This window comes from Plecotus auritus (genome assembly GCF_963455305.1).
Source record: "Plecotus auritus genome assembly, chromosome: 12".
NCBI classification, from domain to species: Eukaryota; Metazoa; Chordata; class Mammalia; order Chiroptera; family Vespertilionidae; genus Plecotus; species Plecotus auritus.
Window position 1 is genome coordinate 45,057,256 of NC_137778.1, and position 16,823 is coordinate 45,074,078.

The window sequence follows — 16,823 nt, forward strand, 5'->3', positions numbered from 1 at the left end:
CAAGTCTGAACTCAATCGAATTATCAGGACAGAAGCCGCCCGGAGTCCTGGCTCCCACCCTCCTGGCCGCATGGGGGAAGCCAGAAGGCAGAGAAACAAGGACCCCTTCTCCAGACGCCTGTGCCTTGTGTGGGAAACGTTACCCAAAACGTAAGCACAGGCAAAGGTATTTCTTCGTGTCCTTTCCACCTGTGCTGGGAAAGTGTCTAAGTCCACCTTTGGGTCATCCGGTGCCCAAGGCAATGCTAATAGATGGACTGAGAGTCACATGGGGCATTTTAAGTTTTCTAGTATCCCACAGAAAAAAAAAAAGTGAAAAGAAAAAACAGGTGAAAATAATTGTAATGATACATCTTTACCTTAATATATACATCCCAACTACTTCCGGCTCAGCATGTAACCAATATCTTTAAAAATCAGAGAGTTTATAGTCCCTTTTTTCCCCGATGGCCAGTCTTCAAAGCCTTGTGTCTAATTTATATTCCTGAACATTTCAACTCGGGTTAGAAAGGTCACAAACGCTCAGTGGCCCTAGGGGGCGAACAGCTAGCACCGCTTTAGCTGAGGGAAATCTCTCTTCATATTTACTTTTCATTAAGCCCAGAGGAGGTGAAAATTAGACTCACTTGTAGAAGACGGACAGGTGAGTAAGGGTTTTGTCCAGCACGGATGCACATGAGTTCTGTCCAGTAGAAGAGATGACCCTAACAGGTCCCACTGGGTTTCCTAACAGGACCTGAGCCAGTTCTGTTGGATGTTTCAGGCTCCCGGCATTCCTTCTCTCCATTCCCCCGTGTCCCGTCTGGCTCTAACCTTGTCTTCCTGCTCCCTGCCTCACTACTGGCACACGCCACCCCTTGACCCACATATGAACTCGAGTATCTGTATGAGAATCATGCTTGAATTTTTTGAAAATTGTATTTTGACACTGTCATAAGGGTTCCAGAGTCAGAATCTTTGGAAACTTTTAAAAATTGGAAGATACAGCCCTTGGATGGTTTGTCTCAATGGATAGAGCATCGGCCCGTGGACAGAAGGGTTCTGGGTTTGAGTCCAGACGAAGGGCATGTACCTCGGATGCAGGAGGCAACCAATCCACGTGTCTCTCTCACATCGATGTTCCACGTTCCCTCTCTCTCCCCCTCCCTTCCACGCTCCCTAAAAATCAATGGAAAGATGTCCTAGGTGAGGATGAACAACAACAACAAAAACCACTGGAAAATACAAAACTATATAACACTGAACAAGTTACCAAACTACTCTATGCCTCAGCTTTCTCATCCATACAGGGTCGACAGTAGTACCTGTTTTAGGGGTGATTTTGAGGATGAATTAATATTTGTATAGTTCTTAGAACACAGCCTGGCAATACAGGTACAAATTATATATATTTTACCATATACGTATTAAAAATTGTTTTTAAAAATGACATATACATTTGATTGATCACAATGTGGCACGATCCGGAAACTGTTGGTGTAAGAGTGCTAAGAAGACTGATAAAGACAGCGGTTAACTGAACACTTCCTGTGCCCCAGACAGTCCATGCACGAGTCTCACTCCTTCCTCACCACGATCCCATAGTCCCATTCCAGCCACTGCCACCTCGCCAGCGAGGACATGGAGCCGGAGAGCTCCTGGGACAGCCCTGAGGACCGAGGGCAACTTATGGACACACACACACACACACACACACACACACACACACTAGATTATCAGCTAGAGCCGAAGAAGAGGAGGCTTTTGTCCATTTATAAGGTGCATTAAGTTAAAACACGCCCCACCTGTTAACTCCTCGCTAAGGTGTGAGTGAGCCTTAGGTGGAAGGCGTTGTCGCCCCTGCAAATACCCGCTGGGTGGACCGGACCCTTTCCCCGCAGCGTGGGAGAGGGTCACAGTACATCCTGCTGTTCGCCCTCGTGGACACTAGGTGGCGCTCCGAAACCACCCACGCTCTTTTTAGAGGCGCTGTCCCAATCCCTTAGCCTTGGAGTCATGGTTAATTTCTAGTCGTACCCTGAACAGGTGGGTGTTTTAATCTCTTTTGCTGAACAGAAACCATTATCCTCCCCCACCCCCCTCGACAGACGATGGTCCTGAAGCCACTAGAAGCCCCGAGACTACAGTAAACCCATCAGCCAGCAAGAACCCGGGAGGAACAAAGGAAGGGTCCTGGGCCAGGGGTGGGCAAACTTTTTGACTCGAGGGCCACAATGGGTTCTTAAACTGGACCGGAGGGCCGGAACAAAAGCATGGATGGAGTGTTTGTGTGAACTAATATAAATTCAAAGTAAAGGAGCGGAGGGGAGAGCAAGAGAACCGGATAGGACAGCCGGATCCGGCCCGAGGGCCGGAGTTTGCCCAAGGCTGGTCCTGGGCTAAGCCGTGTAGGAAAATGCTGGCAGATAAACTCACTCATTCCACAGAGAACGAATCATCAGTCCTCTGGTTCCTGGAACAGGAGCGTAAACAGGAGGAGCTCTGCCCTGAGGGTGGGGTGTGGAGGGTCGGGGCCCAGAAAAAGGTAATAGTGTCCGTGACAAAGGTCACAACAGACACGAAAACGGGGGACAGTTAGACACGGGGTCTAGACATAGATGTCGTTTTACAAAAGAACTTTTAAAATGTATTTATTTTTATTTTTAAAATATTTACTTTTGCTATATTTAATTAATTAATCAATTATCCTCACCTGTGGATATTTTTCCCATTGGTTTTTAGAGAGAGTGGACGGGAGAGGGAGAGACAGAGAGAAATACCCATGTGAGAGAGACACGTTGATTGGTTGCCTCCCACCTACCCCTGACCAGGGCAGGGAGCCTGCAACCCGGGTAAGCACCCTTGACCGGGATCGAACCCAGGACCCTTCCATCTGCAGGCCGACGCTCTATCCACTGAGTCAAACAGGCTAGGGCTTAACATTTATTTTTAAATATATTTTTATTGATTTCAGAGAGGAAGGAAGAGGGAGAGAGAGATATAGAAACATCCTGCACCCCCCACATGGAGGATCGAACCCACAACCCAGGCATGTGCCCCGTCCGGGAAAATAAACAGTGACGTCCTGGTTCATAGGTCGATGCTCCATCACTGAACCAAGCTGGCTGGGCCAACATCACTTTTAAAATACTAAGTGACTTCTCTTCTTTTTAAAAGTAAAATGACCACAGTGCGAAGGAGGCTGACGCGAGAAAAAAGTATTTGTGCAAAGATAGTAACACTGGAACTGGCTCTTGCTTAACAGGGAACAAAAATATGAGATTCCTGGAAAGGTACGTCAGTGTGACAATTATGATAGTAATAATAAATCTATTATATTCAACACTATTTGCTAATAAGGGTAAAAGGACTTAAAGGCTTTGCAACTTTGTCACGTGACTGAGATCAGCCTGGCACCCTGATTGTAACACATGCACACACGCACGCTCTCGCACACACACGCACACATACGCACACAGCCCCCAAAGGTGATTGCACTGGAGTGTAGGCAGCAGAAAATTCCAGCACGACAGACCCCTACCATGGCTCTCATGAATGCAAAGCCTAAATCGTTTAACTCATTGCATTAAAGCCGCCCAGTTGCTAACCAGTCATTGCAAAGAGTTTTACGTAAGAATTATTTTTTAAATATACTTTATTGATTTTTTTACAGAGAGGAAGGGAGAGGGATAGAGAGTTAGAAACATCGATGAGAGAGAAACATCGATCACCTGCCTCCTGCACACCTCCTACTGGGGATGTGCCCGGAACCCAGGTACATGCCCTTGGCCGGAATCGAACCTGGGACCCTTCACAGTCCACAGGACGACGCTCTATCCACTGAGCCAAACCGGTTAGGGCAAGAATTAATTTTTTTTTTTCAGAACTGAATTCTAACCTTTGAAGCTCCCAGATCTACTTGAATTGCTGGAAGGTGATTTCACAGATTCGCTTTGGCCGCACCCTTGCCCATCCGAAGGCCTTCCCCGAGGAGGATGCTGTTTGCTCTTGTGGCCACCAGGTGGCGCGCAAATTCAAGCAGCCCTTGGCACGGCTGGGGTGCAGGGCGCCCGGCTAGGCCCTCAATCATTAACTTTGGGTTGACATTGTATGACGCAGGGGATTTTTTTTTTTTTACATCTAAACTAAAAGAATAAGGATTTCTACTAAGCATTGTAAGTTGCATTCAATAGCCTTCAATACACAACCCACCTACAATCAGTCAACCCCAAAAGCAGTTCACTCTCGCACATGCCAGGAGTGAGGGCAAAACCCCCTTCTGATGTGTGAGGAAGAGCACCAGGAGGATGATATGAACGGGTAAGGAGTGATTCTAAGTACACTGCTTAGAAACATTAGCAAAAACATCCAAATGATCTAAGAACACCTGCTTCTGCCAGATTCTTGACGGGAAAGTTCTCAAATATAAGCCATTTGTTTCCCTGCTACAGAAGGTGGGGGGTTATTAAAGATCAAAGGGATTTTTTTTTTTGGTTTTTCACAGAATTTCATATTTTGCTAATATGAAGGCATAAAACAGCAACAAAGAACAGGAATGCATCAACAGTGAATACACCAGGGTACTGTTGATACGCAAAACACTAGATCATTTTGGGGTGTTTTAGAATAAATGCAACAGAGGTCAATAATCACCAAATTTTAAGGTTAGAGCAAGATCAGTCGGTGACTAAACAGAGTTAACATCTTTCATGGAACGATTACTGATCATTAGCAATTTTGTTTTGCAAATGGGCACGTTTTAAAGCTTATTTTGCAGCTTTTTGGTGGAAAGAAGTGATTGTAGCTCCCGTTTTACAGCCTTTTGGCTGAAAGAAGTGATTGTGACTCACAGTTGACGAGGCTGTGATGCTGGAGTCAGGGGTCCGAGCAGTCAGACCCAGGCTGGCTCGCAGGACCTTTAGGGAAAAAATATAAAGATCAGTACATCGTCAGGCAGACAAGAAGTTCACGTGGGTTGGTTCATGGACTCCCCAAACCAGTGACTGACCGGGAGACATACAGGTAACTACCCTCGTGGTGCCCACGGTTTAGAATAAAGGGGGAAGCCCGGGGAAGGGGCTGGGTCTGTCAGTCTCTGTAGAAATGAAGCCAAAGGAGGAAATGGGAGGACATTGTCTCCTGGAGAAGCCACTTCAGTGTCCTTCCACGTGAGTAGAAAATTCAGCATCACAGCCCCAGAGATGGAGAGAGGTTGCATATGGTTTATCTTTTCAGCACCATTATTTTTTTTAATATATTTTATTGATTTTTATACAGAGAGGAAGGGAGAGGGATAGAGAGTTAGAAACATCAATGAGAGAGAGACATCGATCAGCTGCCTCCTGCACGCCCCCTACTGGGGATGTGCCCGCAACCAAGGTACATGCCCTTGACCGGAATCGAACCTGGGACCCTTGAGTCCACAGGCCGACGCTCTATCCACTGAGCCAAACCGGTTTCAGCACAGCACCATTATTTTTTAATATATATACATGTTTTTATTGATCTCAGAGAGGAAGGAAGGGAAAGAGAGAGGGGGGAGAGGAAAACAGAGAGAGAGAGAGAGGAACATCAATGATGAGAGAGAATCATGGATCGGCTGCCTCCTGCACGCTTCCTCCCTCCCCCCCTCCACTGGGGATTGAGTCCGCAACCCGGGCATGTGCCCTGACCAGGAATCCAACTGGTGACCTCCTGGTGGACAGCAACCACTGACCCACGCCGGCCGGGCGGTGTTATTATTTTAATAGTTAGATGACCTCAACATAGGCCATCGGGCAGAGGACACTGACCCGCCCCCAGCAGCACAGCAGCCTCCGATTAGCAACGTTGCTGTGACGTCATTAGTATTACATTAGGGCACGTGATCGTAATCCACACGGGGGAGCCTTGATTAGATGCCAGGCACTGTGCTGAGAGCTTCATGGATCAAATCTTTTTAAAACTTCTAACTGCGTTCTAAGTGTCATGTTAGAAAATAGCTCTTAGGATCACCTCTTACAAATGAGAAGATTCAGGCTTGGAGAGTTTGTGTCTTCACACTCTAACTTTGCCTTGCAGATCGATCGGCATTCGTGTGCCTTTAAAGCACACACATGCTCATCAGAAATGAGACAAAACACGGCAGTTTACAAAAACACGAGTTGCACACAGGTGAACGTGAGAATAGACTGTCGCTTTTCTCGTCACAATGAAAAAAGCATATGGACAGTTTTCCCCGGGAGATATTAAATACTGAGGCCATTTTGCCCTTCAACGGCCCAAGGCAGAAAGAGCCAAAGACTAACAATTAATGGAAGTAGCCTGGCTGATGGGGTTCAGTGGTTGAGCGTTGACCTATGAACCAAAAGATCACAGTTTGATTCCCGGGTGGTGGGCTTGATCCCCAGGACTGGGTGTACAGAAGGCAGCCAATGGATGGTTCTCTCTCACCATTGATGTTTCTATCTCCCTCCTCTCTAAAAGCAATGAAAATATTTAAAAAACAAAACACTATGAACAGAAGTAGGCCTGCCTGGGCCTCACACTCGCCCAGCTGAGCCAGACGCTTGCCCGGGGGTGTGTCACCAGAACCAAGGGCACTCTATGTACCCCGAAATGCACTGCTGCAGACAGTTTACTCCTAACCCACCAGTCTGCGACCACTCCCTTCCAGTGTCTGCATCTGTTAACAGTTTTCTGTAAAAGGTCATTCCTATAAAGTATCATCAGGTGATCAGAAACTTCTACCCTCATTGTGGACGCATCGAACAGAGCGTGTCTTGAGGGAAAGCAGGGGAGGGTGAGTGGGTAGGGGGTGATCAACCAATGACCTTCTATGCATATATGGACACTGACAATAAGGTGGTGAAGGCCTGGGTGGGGGATGGCGTGGGCTGGAAGAGCTCAAGGGGGAAAAGGGGACATATGTTAAAAATGATATATACAATTGATTGATCACAATGTGGCAAAATCCGGAAACTGTTGGTGTAAGAGCGTCAAGAAGACGGATAAAGACAGCGGTTAACTGAACACTTCCTGTGCCCCAGACAGTCCATGCACGAGTCTCACTCCTTCCTCACCACGACCCCATAGTCCCATTCCAGCCACTGCCACCTCACCAGCGAGGACATGGAGGCGGAGAGCTCGGATCTGCCCTGGGACAGCCCTGAGGACCGAGGGCAACTTATGTAAATACACACACACACACACACACACACTCACACTAAAACATGAACTAGAGTCGAAGAGAAGATTTCTGTCTATTTATAAAGTGCATTAAATCAAAATACACCCCACCTGTTAACTCCTCGCTAATGCGCTCAATGGGTTTTAGGTAAAAAAAATAAAATAAAATAAAATAATTTAAAAAAGAAACAGAGGCGGGAGTGAGGCCACGGTGCAGGGACCGGCCAGGAGGGAGCAAAGAGGCCTTTGGACTCAGCTGACATTTGCCCTGAGAAGCGGCCTTGTCCATGGGACCAGGAAGTTGTGACTCTTGATCCCTTGGCCGGCTGCTCCTGTTGGTTGTGGCTGCAATAGGACGTCTCTGACGTTCACAGTCCCTCGGGCTCCGGCAAGGGGAGCCGGGAGGGCCTCCAGGGGGTGGGGGTTGCAGTTGGCTTCACAGTCTCATCTTTTTTTTATTTCATTTCAAAGAGCAAGGGAGAGGGAGAGAGAGAGAAACATCAGTGATGAGAGAGAATAATGGATCAGCTGCCTCCTGCACGCCCCCCACTGGAGATCAAGCCGGCAACCTGGGCCTGTGCCCTGACCGGGAATCGAACCGTGACCTCCTGGTTCATAGGTCGACACTCAACCACTGAGCCACGCGTGCTGGGCTTCACAGTCTAACCTTGATCACGCATTCCCTCGCTCACTCATTGCTGTATTCACTCCACACCTAAATATTGGGAAATATTCACATCCAAGCTGGGGCTCTATCGGTGAAGAACAGCTAACAGGAGACGCACTGCTGTGTCCTTAGCGTTTCATCTCTGATAAGGTTGTAGCTGGTTTTTATTTTCCTCGTGTTGCTTATCCGCTTACAATTTTTCTCCATAAACAGTAACTCAAGTGAATCTGGACGTCAATTGCTGCGATGAGCTGCACGCAGGCGGGCCGCTGGCAAAGGGAGAAGGGATGGACGCTCTAAGGCCGTGGGAACTGTGCTGAGATGGGGGCGGAGCTGAGCTGCAGAGCCAAGACCCCCTGGCGGCGTGGACATGACACTCGTGGGCACCGGCGGGCAGGGGTGGGAGCTGTGTGGTCGCTCCGCCCAGCCCCCAGCCCCCTGCCCAGAGCAGATAAAAGCCCTTCGCCAGTTGACTGCGCATCAGAGCGGGGTGTGTGTGTGTGTTTGGGAGTGGGGGGCGGGGGTCTTAAAACAGACGAGCAGGCCCCACGCCCGCCTTCGCGGTTCAGCAGTTTGGGATCCGCCGGGGAATTGGCCACTGGCAGGTTCCCAGTGAGGATGACGCTCCTGGTCCAGGAACCGCAGTAGAGAATTCCGGCTTTAAAAGGCTCAACTCCCGCCTTAGCTGGTGTGGCTCAGTGGATAGAGCGTCGGCCTGTGGACTGAAAGGTCCCAGGTTCAATTCCGGTCAAGGGCATGTACCTGGGTTGCGGGCACATCCCCAGTAGGAGGTGTGCAAGAGGCCAGATCGATGTTTCTAACTCTCTATCCCTCTCCCTTCCTCTCTGTAAAAAATCAATAAAATATATTTTTTAATAAAAAATAAAAGGCTCAACTCCTGCCCGGCCCACGTGGCTCAGTGGGTAGGACATCGGCCTGCGGACTGAAGGGTTCAGGGTTCGAGTTCGTCAAGGGCACATGCCTCGGTGGCAGGCTCCTCCGGTGAAGGTTATTAAAAAAGAAAGAGTTTCAACTCCCAGCGTTCCTTTTGCTTTCCGGTCTCCCCAGGTAGGTGAGCCCGCGGGTGCTAGGCGCCCAGCACAGGCACCTGCCTGAGATGACGCGCATCGTGGGTAAAGCCCGCCCGCAGCTGCAGCTGCGCCGCGCTCCCACCGAGCTTTCTTGGAAAAAAGTTCCTCTGCATCGAGATGACCCGCTCCTGACCCGCTCTTTCCGGGGACCCCAATGGAGCCAGGCCCTTCCGGGGGCCCTGCCTGGACCCCTGCCCACTGCGGGCCCCCTTCCTTGGGCCGCATTCTCCACGTCGCTGTTCTTTGTCCCCCTGCGAGGTGTCCTCGCTCCCTCTTAAATCACATAATAAATAAAATAATAAAAATTTCCCCCCGGCAGCCGTGGCTCTGTGGTTTAGGGTCGACCTAGGAACCAGGAGGTCAAGGTTCGATTCCTGGTCAGGGCACAGGCCCAGGTGGCAGGCTCCATCCCCAGTGGGGGCCACGCAGGAAGCAGCCGATCCCTGAATCTCTCTCATCATTGATGTTTCCATCTCTCTCTCCCTTCCTCGCTGACATCAATCTTAACAAAATAAAAAAGTGGTTAAACGCCTTTCCCCCCTTTTCCCGGGTCAGCAGCAGGCCCTGGGGCTTGGAGTCTGGGACGCAGCCGGATCCGTCCCAGGGCGTTTCCCACGCGGGGCTGGGGGCAGGAAGACCAGGCCGAGGGCGGCAGACACACCCGTGGCCGGAAAGGGACTGCGCGGGCCAGGAACTTTCATGCGGCGATGGCCGCGGAGTGACTGCTCCGGGCACCGAGTCCCCGCCCGCCGCCCGCGATGGACCCGCCAGCCGGGCGCGCGCTGCTCCTGCTGCTGCTCGGGGCGCTGGGCGCGCTGGAGGCGCTTGGGGTGCGGGCCGCGGTCGCGCAGGCCCGAGCGCGTGAGTGCGGTGGGGTCACGGAGGAAGAGGGGCGCGCCGAGTTTGCGGGGAGCCGTCGGCCCCGCGCAGTCCCCTCTCCAACCTTCCCGGGAGGACCGGGCCGTGGGGCGCCCAGCCTGGTCCCCACCCGCGGCCCCCGCTCTGCGGATCGCGCGCAGAGTCGCCCCGCCCTCCTCGACCCCAAGTGGCTCCCGGAGGCCGAGCTCGGCTGCAGGTCCTGGGACTTGAGTCTCGGGTTTCGCGTCTCTCCTGCCGGTTGTGTCCTGTTCCCGTCATCCGCCCGGGACGCGACCACGGCGCCCCTGGCTCTGTCCTTGCGGGGCGCGTCCAGGGCGGGGCTGTGCAGGCGGGCGCGGAGGGGGTCCCCCTGCGGTGGGCGGGTGCAGGGGGCGTGTATGCAGGTGGACGCCTGGGCTGGGCGCCCCCCGCCCCCCGTTAGGAATCTGTGCGGGGTTTTACTGATTCTTGGCGACGGTTATTCTGCCTGGAAACAGCTTCCTTATTGGGGGCCTGGAAGTTCAGTTCTGGTTTCCCGGGGGCGGGGTTCACGGCGCCGCCTCGCTCCGCTCCGCTTGGGGAAGTCGGGGAAGTCGGGGCTGGTTCCTGCGCTGATGTCGCGGGCGGGCGCTCAGGGGAAAGGACGCTCCCGGGTCCGAGACTTTAGGAACCAGGTTTCCTGGCGCCGAAGAAGGACGAGGACAGTTTCCCGCGGGCCCAGGGCGGGTCTGCGGGGGCACAGGCAGAAGTGCGTCCATGCGCCCCTGTTCCAGGCACCTGAGTCCATCCCTGACCTTCCTCGCAATGGGGGCACCCCGCCTCCGTGAGAGGTCAGAGGTCAGCTTGGCCCGAGGTCGCTGGGGCCCCTGACCTTCGCTGTGGACCTGGTTGGAGGCGGAAACGCTGCCGGGCTGTTGCTCAGCGCGTCTCTCGGCCTCTGGCGACGCGAATGCTCTGAGCACCGGCTCCCGCGCTCCGTGCTGAGCCTGGGCCGCAGCCTGCGTCCCGGCCTCCGGGCCAGTCGCCGGGAGCGAAGGCTCCGTCACTCTGCACAGGCCGAGCCGGGACCCTGGGGTGGGCGCTGATTCGCAGGCCCCGGCCTTCCCTCCGCCCCCCATCCCGCGGGGCCCAGCCGCCTCTTGCCTCCCCAGGGCCACACTCCCTGCGCTACCTGCTGATGGGCGCCACGGAGCCGGACCTGGGGCTGCCCCTGTTCCAGGCCGTGGGCTACGTGGACGAGCAGCTGTTCGTGTTCTACGATCACGAGAGTCGCCGCGCGGAGCCCCGCGCCCCGTGGGTCAGGGCGGCCGGCCCGCTGTGGCTGCAGCTGAGCCAGAGCCTCAAAGGCTGGGACCACATGTTCACGCTGGACTTCTGGACCATCATGGACAACCGCAACCACAGCTCCGGTGCGGGGAGGGCGGGGCGGAGGGGAGGCTGGGCCTGGGAGGTCCTGGGGCAGGAAGGAGATTTGGGGTGCTGGGAGCAGGAAGGAGATTTGGGGTCCTGGAGGCAGGAAGGAGATTTGGGGTCCTGGGGGAAGGAAGGAGATTTAGGGTGCTGGGGGGGGCAGGAAGGAGATTTGGGGTCCCAGGAGGCAGGAAGGAGATTTGGGGTGCTGGGAGGCATGGAGGAAGGAAGTAGTTTGCTTCCTGAGGTCCCTAGGTCCCGGGGATGGAAGAGAGAGCCGCCTGCTCCTTTGGTTTCAGTAACGAATCTGGGGGTGTCGCCAGGGCCCCACACCCTGCAGGTGGCCCTGGGCTGCGAGGTGGGGGCCGACAACAGCACCAGGGGCTTCTGGACATACGGCTACGACGGCGAGGACCACCTCGAGTTCCGCCCCGAGACGCTGAGCTGGAGGGCAGCGGAGCCCGGGGCCTGGGCCACCAAGATGGAGTGGGAAGTGAACACCATCCGGGCCAGGCAGAACCGGGCCTACCTGGACAGGCTCTGCCCCGAGCAGCTGGGGCAGCTGCTGCAGCTGGGGACGGGGGTCCTGGACCGGCGAGGTATGGCAGGGGCGCCGTGCCCTGGGGCGCAGTGCAGGGGGTGCGGGCACAGCTCCCCGCTGGTCTCCAGGCCGCCACGGCGGTGTGGCTGAGCTGAGGTTTCTGCTCCAAGGTCGCCACCTTTTGTTTGTTTGTTCATCCTCACCCAGGATATTTTCCCTTGCTTTTTTAGAGAGAGTGGAAGGGAGGGAGGGAGGGGGAGAGAGCGAGAGAGAGAGAGAGAGAGAGAGAGAGACATGGATTGCCTTCAGCACCCACTCCCACTGGGGCTGGGGATCAAACCTGTAGCCAGGGTACTTGCCCTCGCCTGGAAATCCACCCGCAGCCTTCGGTGCGCGAGCGACGCTCTAACCACGGACCCACCCCGGCCAGGGCGGGTCTCCCCGTGTCCGTGGGACGAGCCACAGGCCATGAGTCGTGGCTTCCGTTTCGGGTTCACCTCGCATGGAGCCAATCATGTATCTGGTCCTGATTTCCCCGAGAGCCCCGGGCCTGTGAGTGTGTGTGCCCTTTAGGACCAGAAATGTCAAATATCACAGGAAAACCAAACGTACAAGAAAATTACCAGTTGGGGGGTGGGGGGGCGGGGGGTGCGGCCAGTCAGAGTGGCCATGGTCCCTGCCGGCCATTGTCTTACAGGGATACCTCTGGCCCATCCTCTCCCTTCTCTCTCTTTACAAATCAATAAAATCATGAAATAATTGCATCTATTAAAGGCAAAGAACATGTGCTGGGTTGAACCAGGTGAGATTGCCGACAGGCGCATCCAATCATTTTCATGCACGTGAAGGCGGTTTTACCAGATTCAACCTAACCAGGCGTCTTCAAACTACGGCCCGCGGGCCACACGCGGCCCGCCAAGGACATGTATCCGGCCCGCAGGGTGCCGCTGCCTGTCCTGCTTAGCAGCCGACGCATCCCGGGCCCGCAGTGCGCATAGGAATTTGTTCATAGTTTGTTTTTTTAAACTATAGTCCGGCCCTCCAGCGGTCTGAGGGACAGTGACCTGGCCCCCTGTTTAAAAAGTTTGAGGACCCCTGTATAGACTCACACAGAGCAGAAGACAGGGCCCTGGGCGGGAGGGGGGGCAGGGGGGGCGGGGGGGGGGATCTGACAGGATGGACAGGACCCCAGGCTGAGGGGCTGTGACTCCTCTCCCCGTGACACACCTCGGAGAGCGTCTTGGAACTTTTTGTTGTTGTTGTTAATCCTCACCCGAGGATATTTTTCCATTGATTTTTAGGGAGAGTGGAAGAGAGAGGGAGAGACAGAGAGAAACATCCATGTGAGAGACACATCGATGGGTTGCCTCCTATACCCGCCCCAACCAGGGCCCGGGCCTGGGCATCCGCGGTACTTGCCCTCGACAGGAATCGAACCCGAGACCCTTTGGTCCGCAGGCCGACGCTCTACCCACTGAGCCACACCGGCCAGGGCTTTTGTGGGACACACGTGGGTGTCTCTGCAGCTCGGCCTGCACAGGGTGTTCTTCCTCCCACCCGGAGCAGAAGGGAAGTGAAAGTCGGGGTGCTCCTGGGGAGGGTGGCGGGGTCCCCCCCCCCAACACGCTCTTCCTTCCCCCAGTGCCCCCCTCGGTGCGGGTGACGCGCCACGTGGCCTCGGCAGCAACCACTCTGCAGTGTCAGGCTCTGAGCTTCTACCCCCCCAACATCACCATGAGGTGGCTGACGGCCCGGCAGCCCCTGGACACCCAGCACACGGAGCCCGGGGACCCGCTGCCCAACGGGGATGGGACCTACCAGGCCCGGGTGGCCCTGGCCGTGCCCCCCGGGGAGGAGCAGCGATATGCCTGCCAGGTGCAGCACCCCGGCCTGGAGCAGCCCCTCACTACCACCTGGGGTACGGACCAGCCCGGGCGAGGACACCCGTCGAGGATGGGACAGGGGGGTTCACGTGGCAGGAGGGGGTGCCCTGGGTGGGGTGAGGTGCCCTGGGTGGAAGGTGTCCTGGGCGGGAGGGGTGCCCTGGGTGGAAGGTGCCCTGGGTGGAGGGTGCCCTGGGCAGAGGGGTGCCCTGGGTGGGGCGGGAGGGGTGCCCTGGGTGGGAGGTGCCCTGGGTGGAAGGTGCCCTGGGCGGGAGGGGTGCCCTGGGTGGAAGGTGTCCTGGGTGGGAGGGGTGCCCTGGGTGGAAGGTGTCCTGGGCGGGAGGGGTGCCCTGGGTGGGGCGGGAAGGGTGCCCTGGGTGGAAGGTGCCCTGGATGGAAGGTGCCCTGGGCGGGAGGGGTGCCCTGGGTGGGGCGGGAAGGGTGCCCTGGGCGGGAGGGGTGCCCTGGGTGGGGTGGGAGGGGTGCCCTGGGTGGAGGGTGCCCTGGGCCCGGGTTCCCCGGCGCCCACTGGCTGCTGCTGTTTCAGAGCCCTCCGCGTCGGGCGCCCTGGTCTTTGGCATCATCAGCGGGACCCTCCTGGGTGTCGTCCTCACCTTCCTCACTGGGGTTTTGTTCAGGTTCCTGCGGAGGAGGCGGGCTTCCCGTGAGTAGGAGGACGCGTCTGCCCAGGGCGTGCAGGCTTCTGCCGGACGTGGGCGGGGGGTGGGGAGGGCCCGGGCACCCGAGAAGGGCCTCTGCTTGCTCTCTGAGGCACTGGCTTCCCCGGGGAACAGGAATGACAGGGTTTCCACAGAAGGAAAGCTGGATCCCCAGTGGGGGGCGTGCAGTGGGCAGCCGATCCATGATTCTCTCTCATCAGTGATGTTTCTCTCTCTCCCTCTCCCTTCCTCTCTGAAATCAATAAAAGCATATATAGACTAGAGGCCCAGTCCGGGAAATTCGTGCCCTCGGGGGTGGGGGGCGGGGTCCCTCGGAGGGGTGGCCATCCCTCAGCCAGGACTGTGCCCTCTCACATCCGGGAGCCCTCAGGGATGTCTGACTGACGGCTTGGGCCCGTGGGGAGAAGTTGGCCGTCGTGGGAGCTGCCGTGGAGGCGGGAGAGGCTCCTGCCACCGCCAGCCGTGAGCCCGGCTTCGGGCCGAGCAGTGCTCCCCCCTGTGGGAGCGCATTGACCACCAGGGGCAGCTCCTGCATTGAGCGTCTGCCCCCTGGTGGTCAGTGCACGTCATAGTGACTGGCGGTTCTGCCTTCGGTTGATTTGCATATTAGCCTTTTATTATATAGGATATTTTAAAAATCTATTCCTTGGGGAGGGAGAGGTCAGAGTTGAGGTGAGTGGGTGAGGGAGGTGAGGGAGAGGAAAGGTGATGCCCAGATTCTTGTCTCTGCAGGAGGCACCCTGGGGAGCTATGTCCTCGCCGACCTTGAATGAGGTGCAGCCTGCAGACCCTGCAGGAAGGAGACGGTCGGAGACTCAGAGCGGGCGCCCGGGTGACCTTGGTGCTCGAGGACAGAGCTGCACCCCGCAGATGGGAGCTGGCCCAGAAACCCCCGCTCTCTGCCATCCTCCATTTAGGTTTCGGGTTCCCGCTCTGAGATCTGTCTCTGTGGGTCCCGGGCGGCAGGGAGAGCCTGCCTCCGTTTCCCGCCCCCTGCGGCTCCACGGCCGGGGTCACCTCAGCCCCTCCCTCCGCGGCGAGGCTACTGAAGTTTGCTGGGCTCAGGATTCTCCGGAAGCTGCGAGGAAAGCCTGCAGCGTCTCCTCGGGACATCCGTCCTCCTACCGCGAATGTTCGCAGGTGCAGGCCCTTCCCGGACCCGTTTCCTTTTGATCCTCCTGTCTCTGTCCTCCAGTGGCCCTTCCGTCCCTGCCCTCTGGTCTCCTCCATGGAGAGGGACCTGGGTCCTTACACCTGCCCTTGACCACGTTTCTAAGTTCAGTAACGATTTTCCCTCCAATCCAGTGGTCGGCAAACTCATCCGTCAACAGAGCCAAATAGCAACAGTACAACGATTGACATTTCTTTTCAGAGCCAAATTTTTTAAACTTAAACTTCTTCTAACACCATTTCTTCAAAATAGACTCGCCCAGGCTGTGGTATTTTGTGGAAGAGCCACACTCAAGGGGCCAAAGAGCCACATGTGGCTCACGAGCCGCAGGGTCGAACACGCGACCCTTTGGTGCAAGGGCTGACACTCTAACCACTGGACCACACGGGCCAGGGCCGGCCGGTGCTTTCTTGCTGCTGCTGCTGCATATATTTGGTTGCAAAGCTGTGGCACCAGGTCTTCTGTCTCAGAGGGCAGGTGCCTCAAGAGACCAAATATAGCTCAAAAGTTTGCTGGCAGGTACTGAATCTGGGCAAAGAGATCTCACGTATTTTTTTTAAAAAAAAACTTTTCAATTGGATCGAGATACATGTAATATGTGCTCGCTATAGAAACGTTGAAAAGGAGTTAACTTGACACTATCATTCCACTCGCCAATGATAAACGCTAACAATAAAGTGTGCTCCTCTCAGTCTTATTGCTGCATGAAAATATAAAAAGCATCCAATGCACATATTTTAATAAATGCATGATAAATGGTGTTGAGTACTGTATGGTTTTTCTGCTGTTATTTGTCCGCCTTACACATATATGCTTACTAGAGGCCCGGTGCATGAAAATTCGTGCACTGGGTGGGGACAGTCCCTCAGCCCAGCCTGCGCCCTCTCACCTCGTACCACCCACCTGCTCGCTGCCCCTCAGTGCTGCCTGGGAGGTGGGAGAAGCTCCTGCCACTGCAGCTGCCCCTGTGGGAGCGCACTGACCACCAGGGGGAGCTCCTGCATTGAGCGACTGCCCCCTGGTGGTCAGTGTGCATCATAGCGACTGGTCATTCTGCTGTTCAGTCGATTTGCATATTACCCTTTTATTACATAGGATTATGTTATTTGGGGGAACTTTGTACTGCTTCTAAATTTCTTTTTTTAAATTTCTTTATTGATTAAGGTGTTACATATGTGTCCTTCTTCCCCCATTACCCCTCCATCCCCCCCACTCATTCCCCCACCCTCCTGTTGTCTGTGTCCATTGGTTAGGCCCATACGCATGCATACAAGTCCTTTGGTTGATCTCTCCCCTTTACCCCCACCCTCCCCTACCTTCCCTCCAAGGTTTGATGGTCTGATCAATGATTCTCTGTCTCTGGAACTGTTTTTGTT

At 55.1% G+C, this 16,823-nt stretch overlaps 1 protein-coding gene across 3 annotated transcripts; it reads left to right on the forward strand.

The window, feature by feature from the left end:
• The first annotated feature begins 9,525 nt into the window (after window positions 1-9,525).
• HFE (homeostatic iron regulator) lies at window positions 9,526-16,219 on the forward strand. 3 transcript variants are annotated; one of them, XM_080648201.1, is made up of 6 exons: window positions 9,526-9,765; window positions 10,914-11,171; window positions 11,496-11,771; window positions 13,356-13,588; window positions 14,144-14,260; window positions 15,009-16,213. In XM_080648201.1, exons 1-6 carry the CDS (start codon window positions 9,663-9,665, stop codon window positions 15,447-15,449), a joined length of 1,428 nt encoding a protein of 475 aa, XP_080504327.1. In that variant the 5' UTR covers window positions 9,526-9,662; the 3' UTR covers window positions 15,450-16,213. The 3 variants fall into 3 exon arrangements, with proteins under 3 accessions (XP_080504327.1, XP_080504328.1, XP_080504329.1); XM_080648202.1 differs by having other exon boundaries at window positions 9,585-9,765; window positions 13,356-13,631; window positions 15,009-16,219; XM_080648203.1 differs by lacking the exon at window positions 9,526-9,765 and having other exon boundaries at window positions 10,649-11,171; window positions 11,472-11,771; window positions 13,356-13,631; window positions 15,009-16,219.
• Window positions 16,220-16,823: the final 604 nt, after the last annotated feature.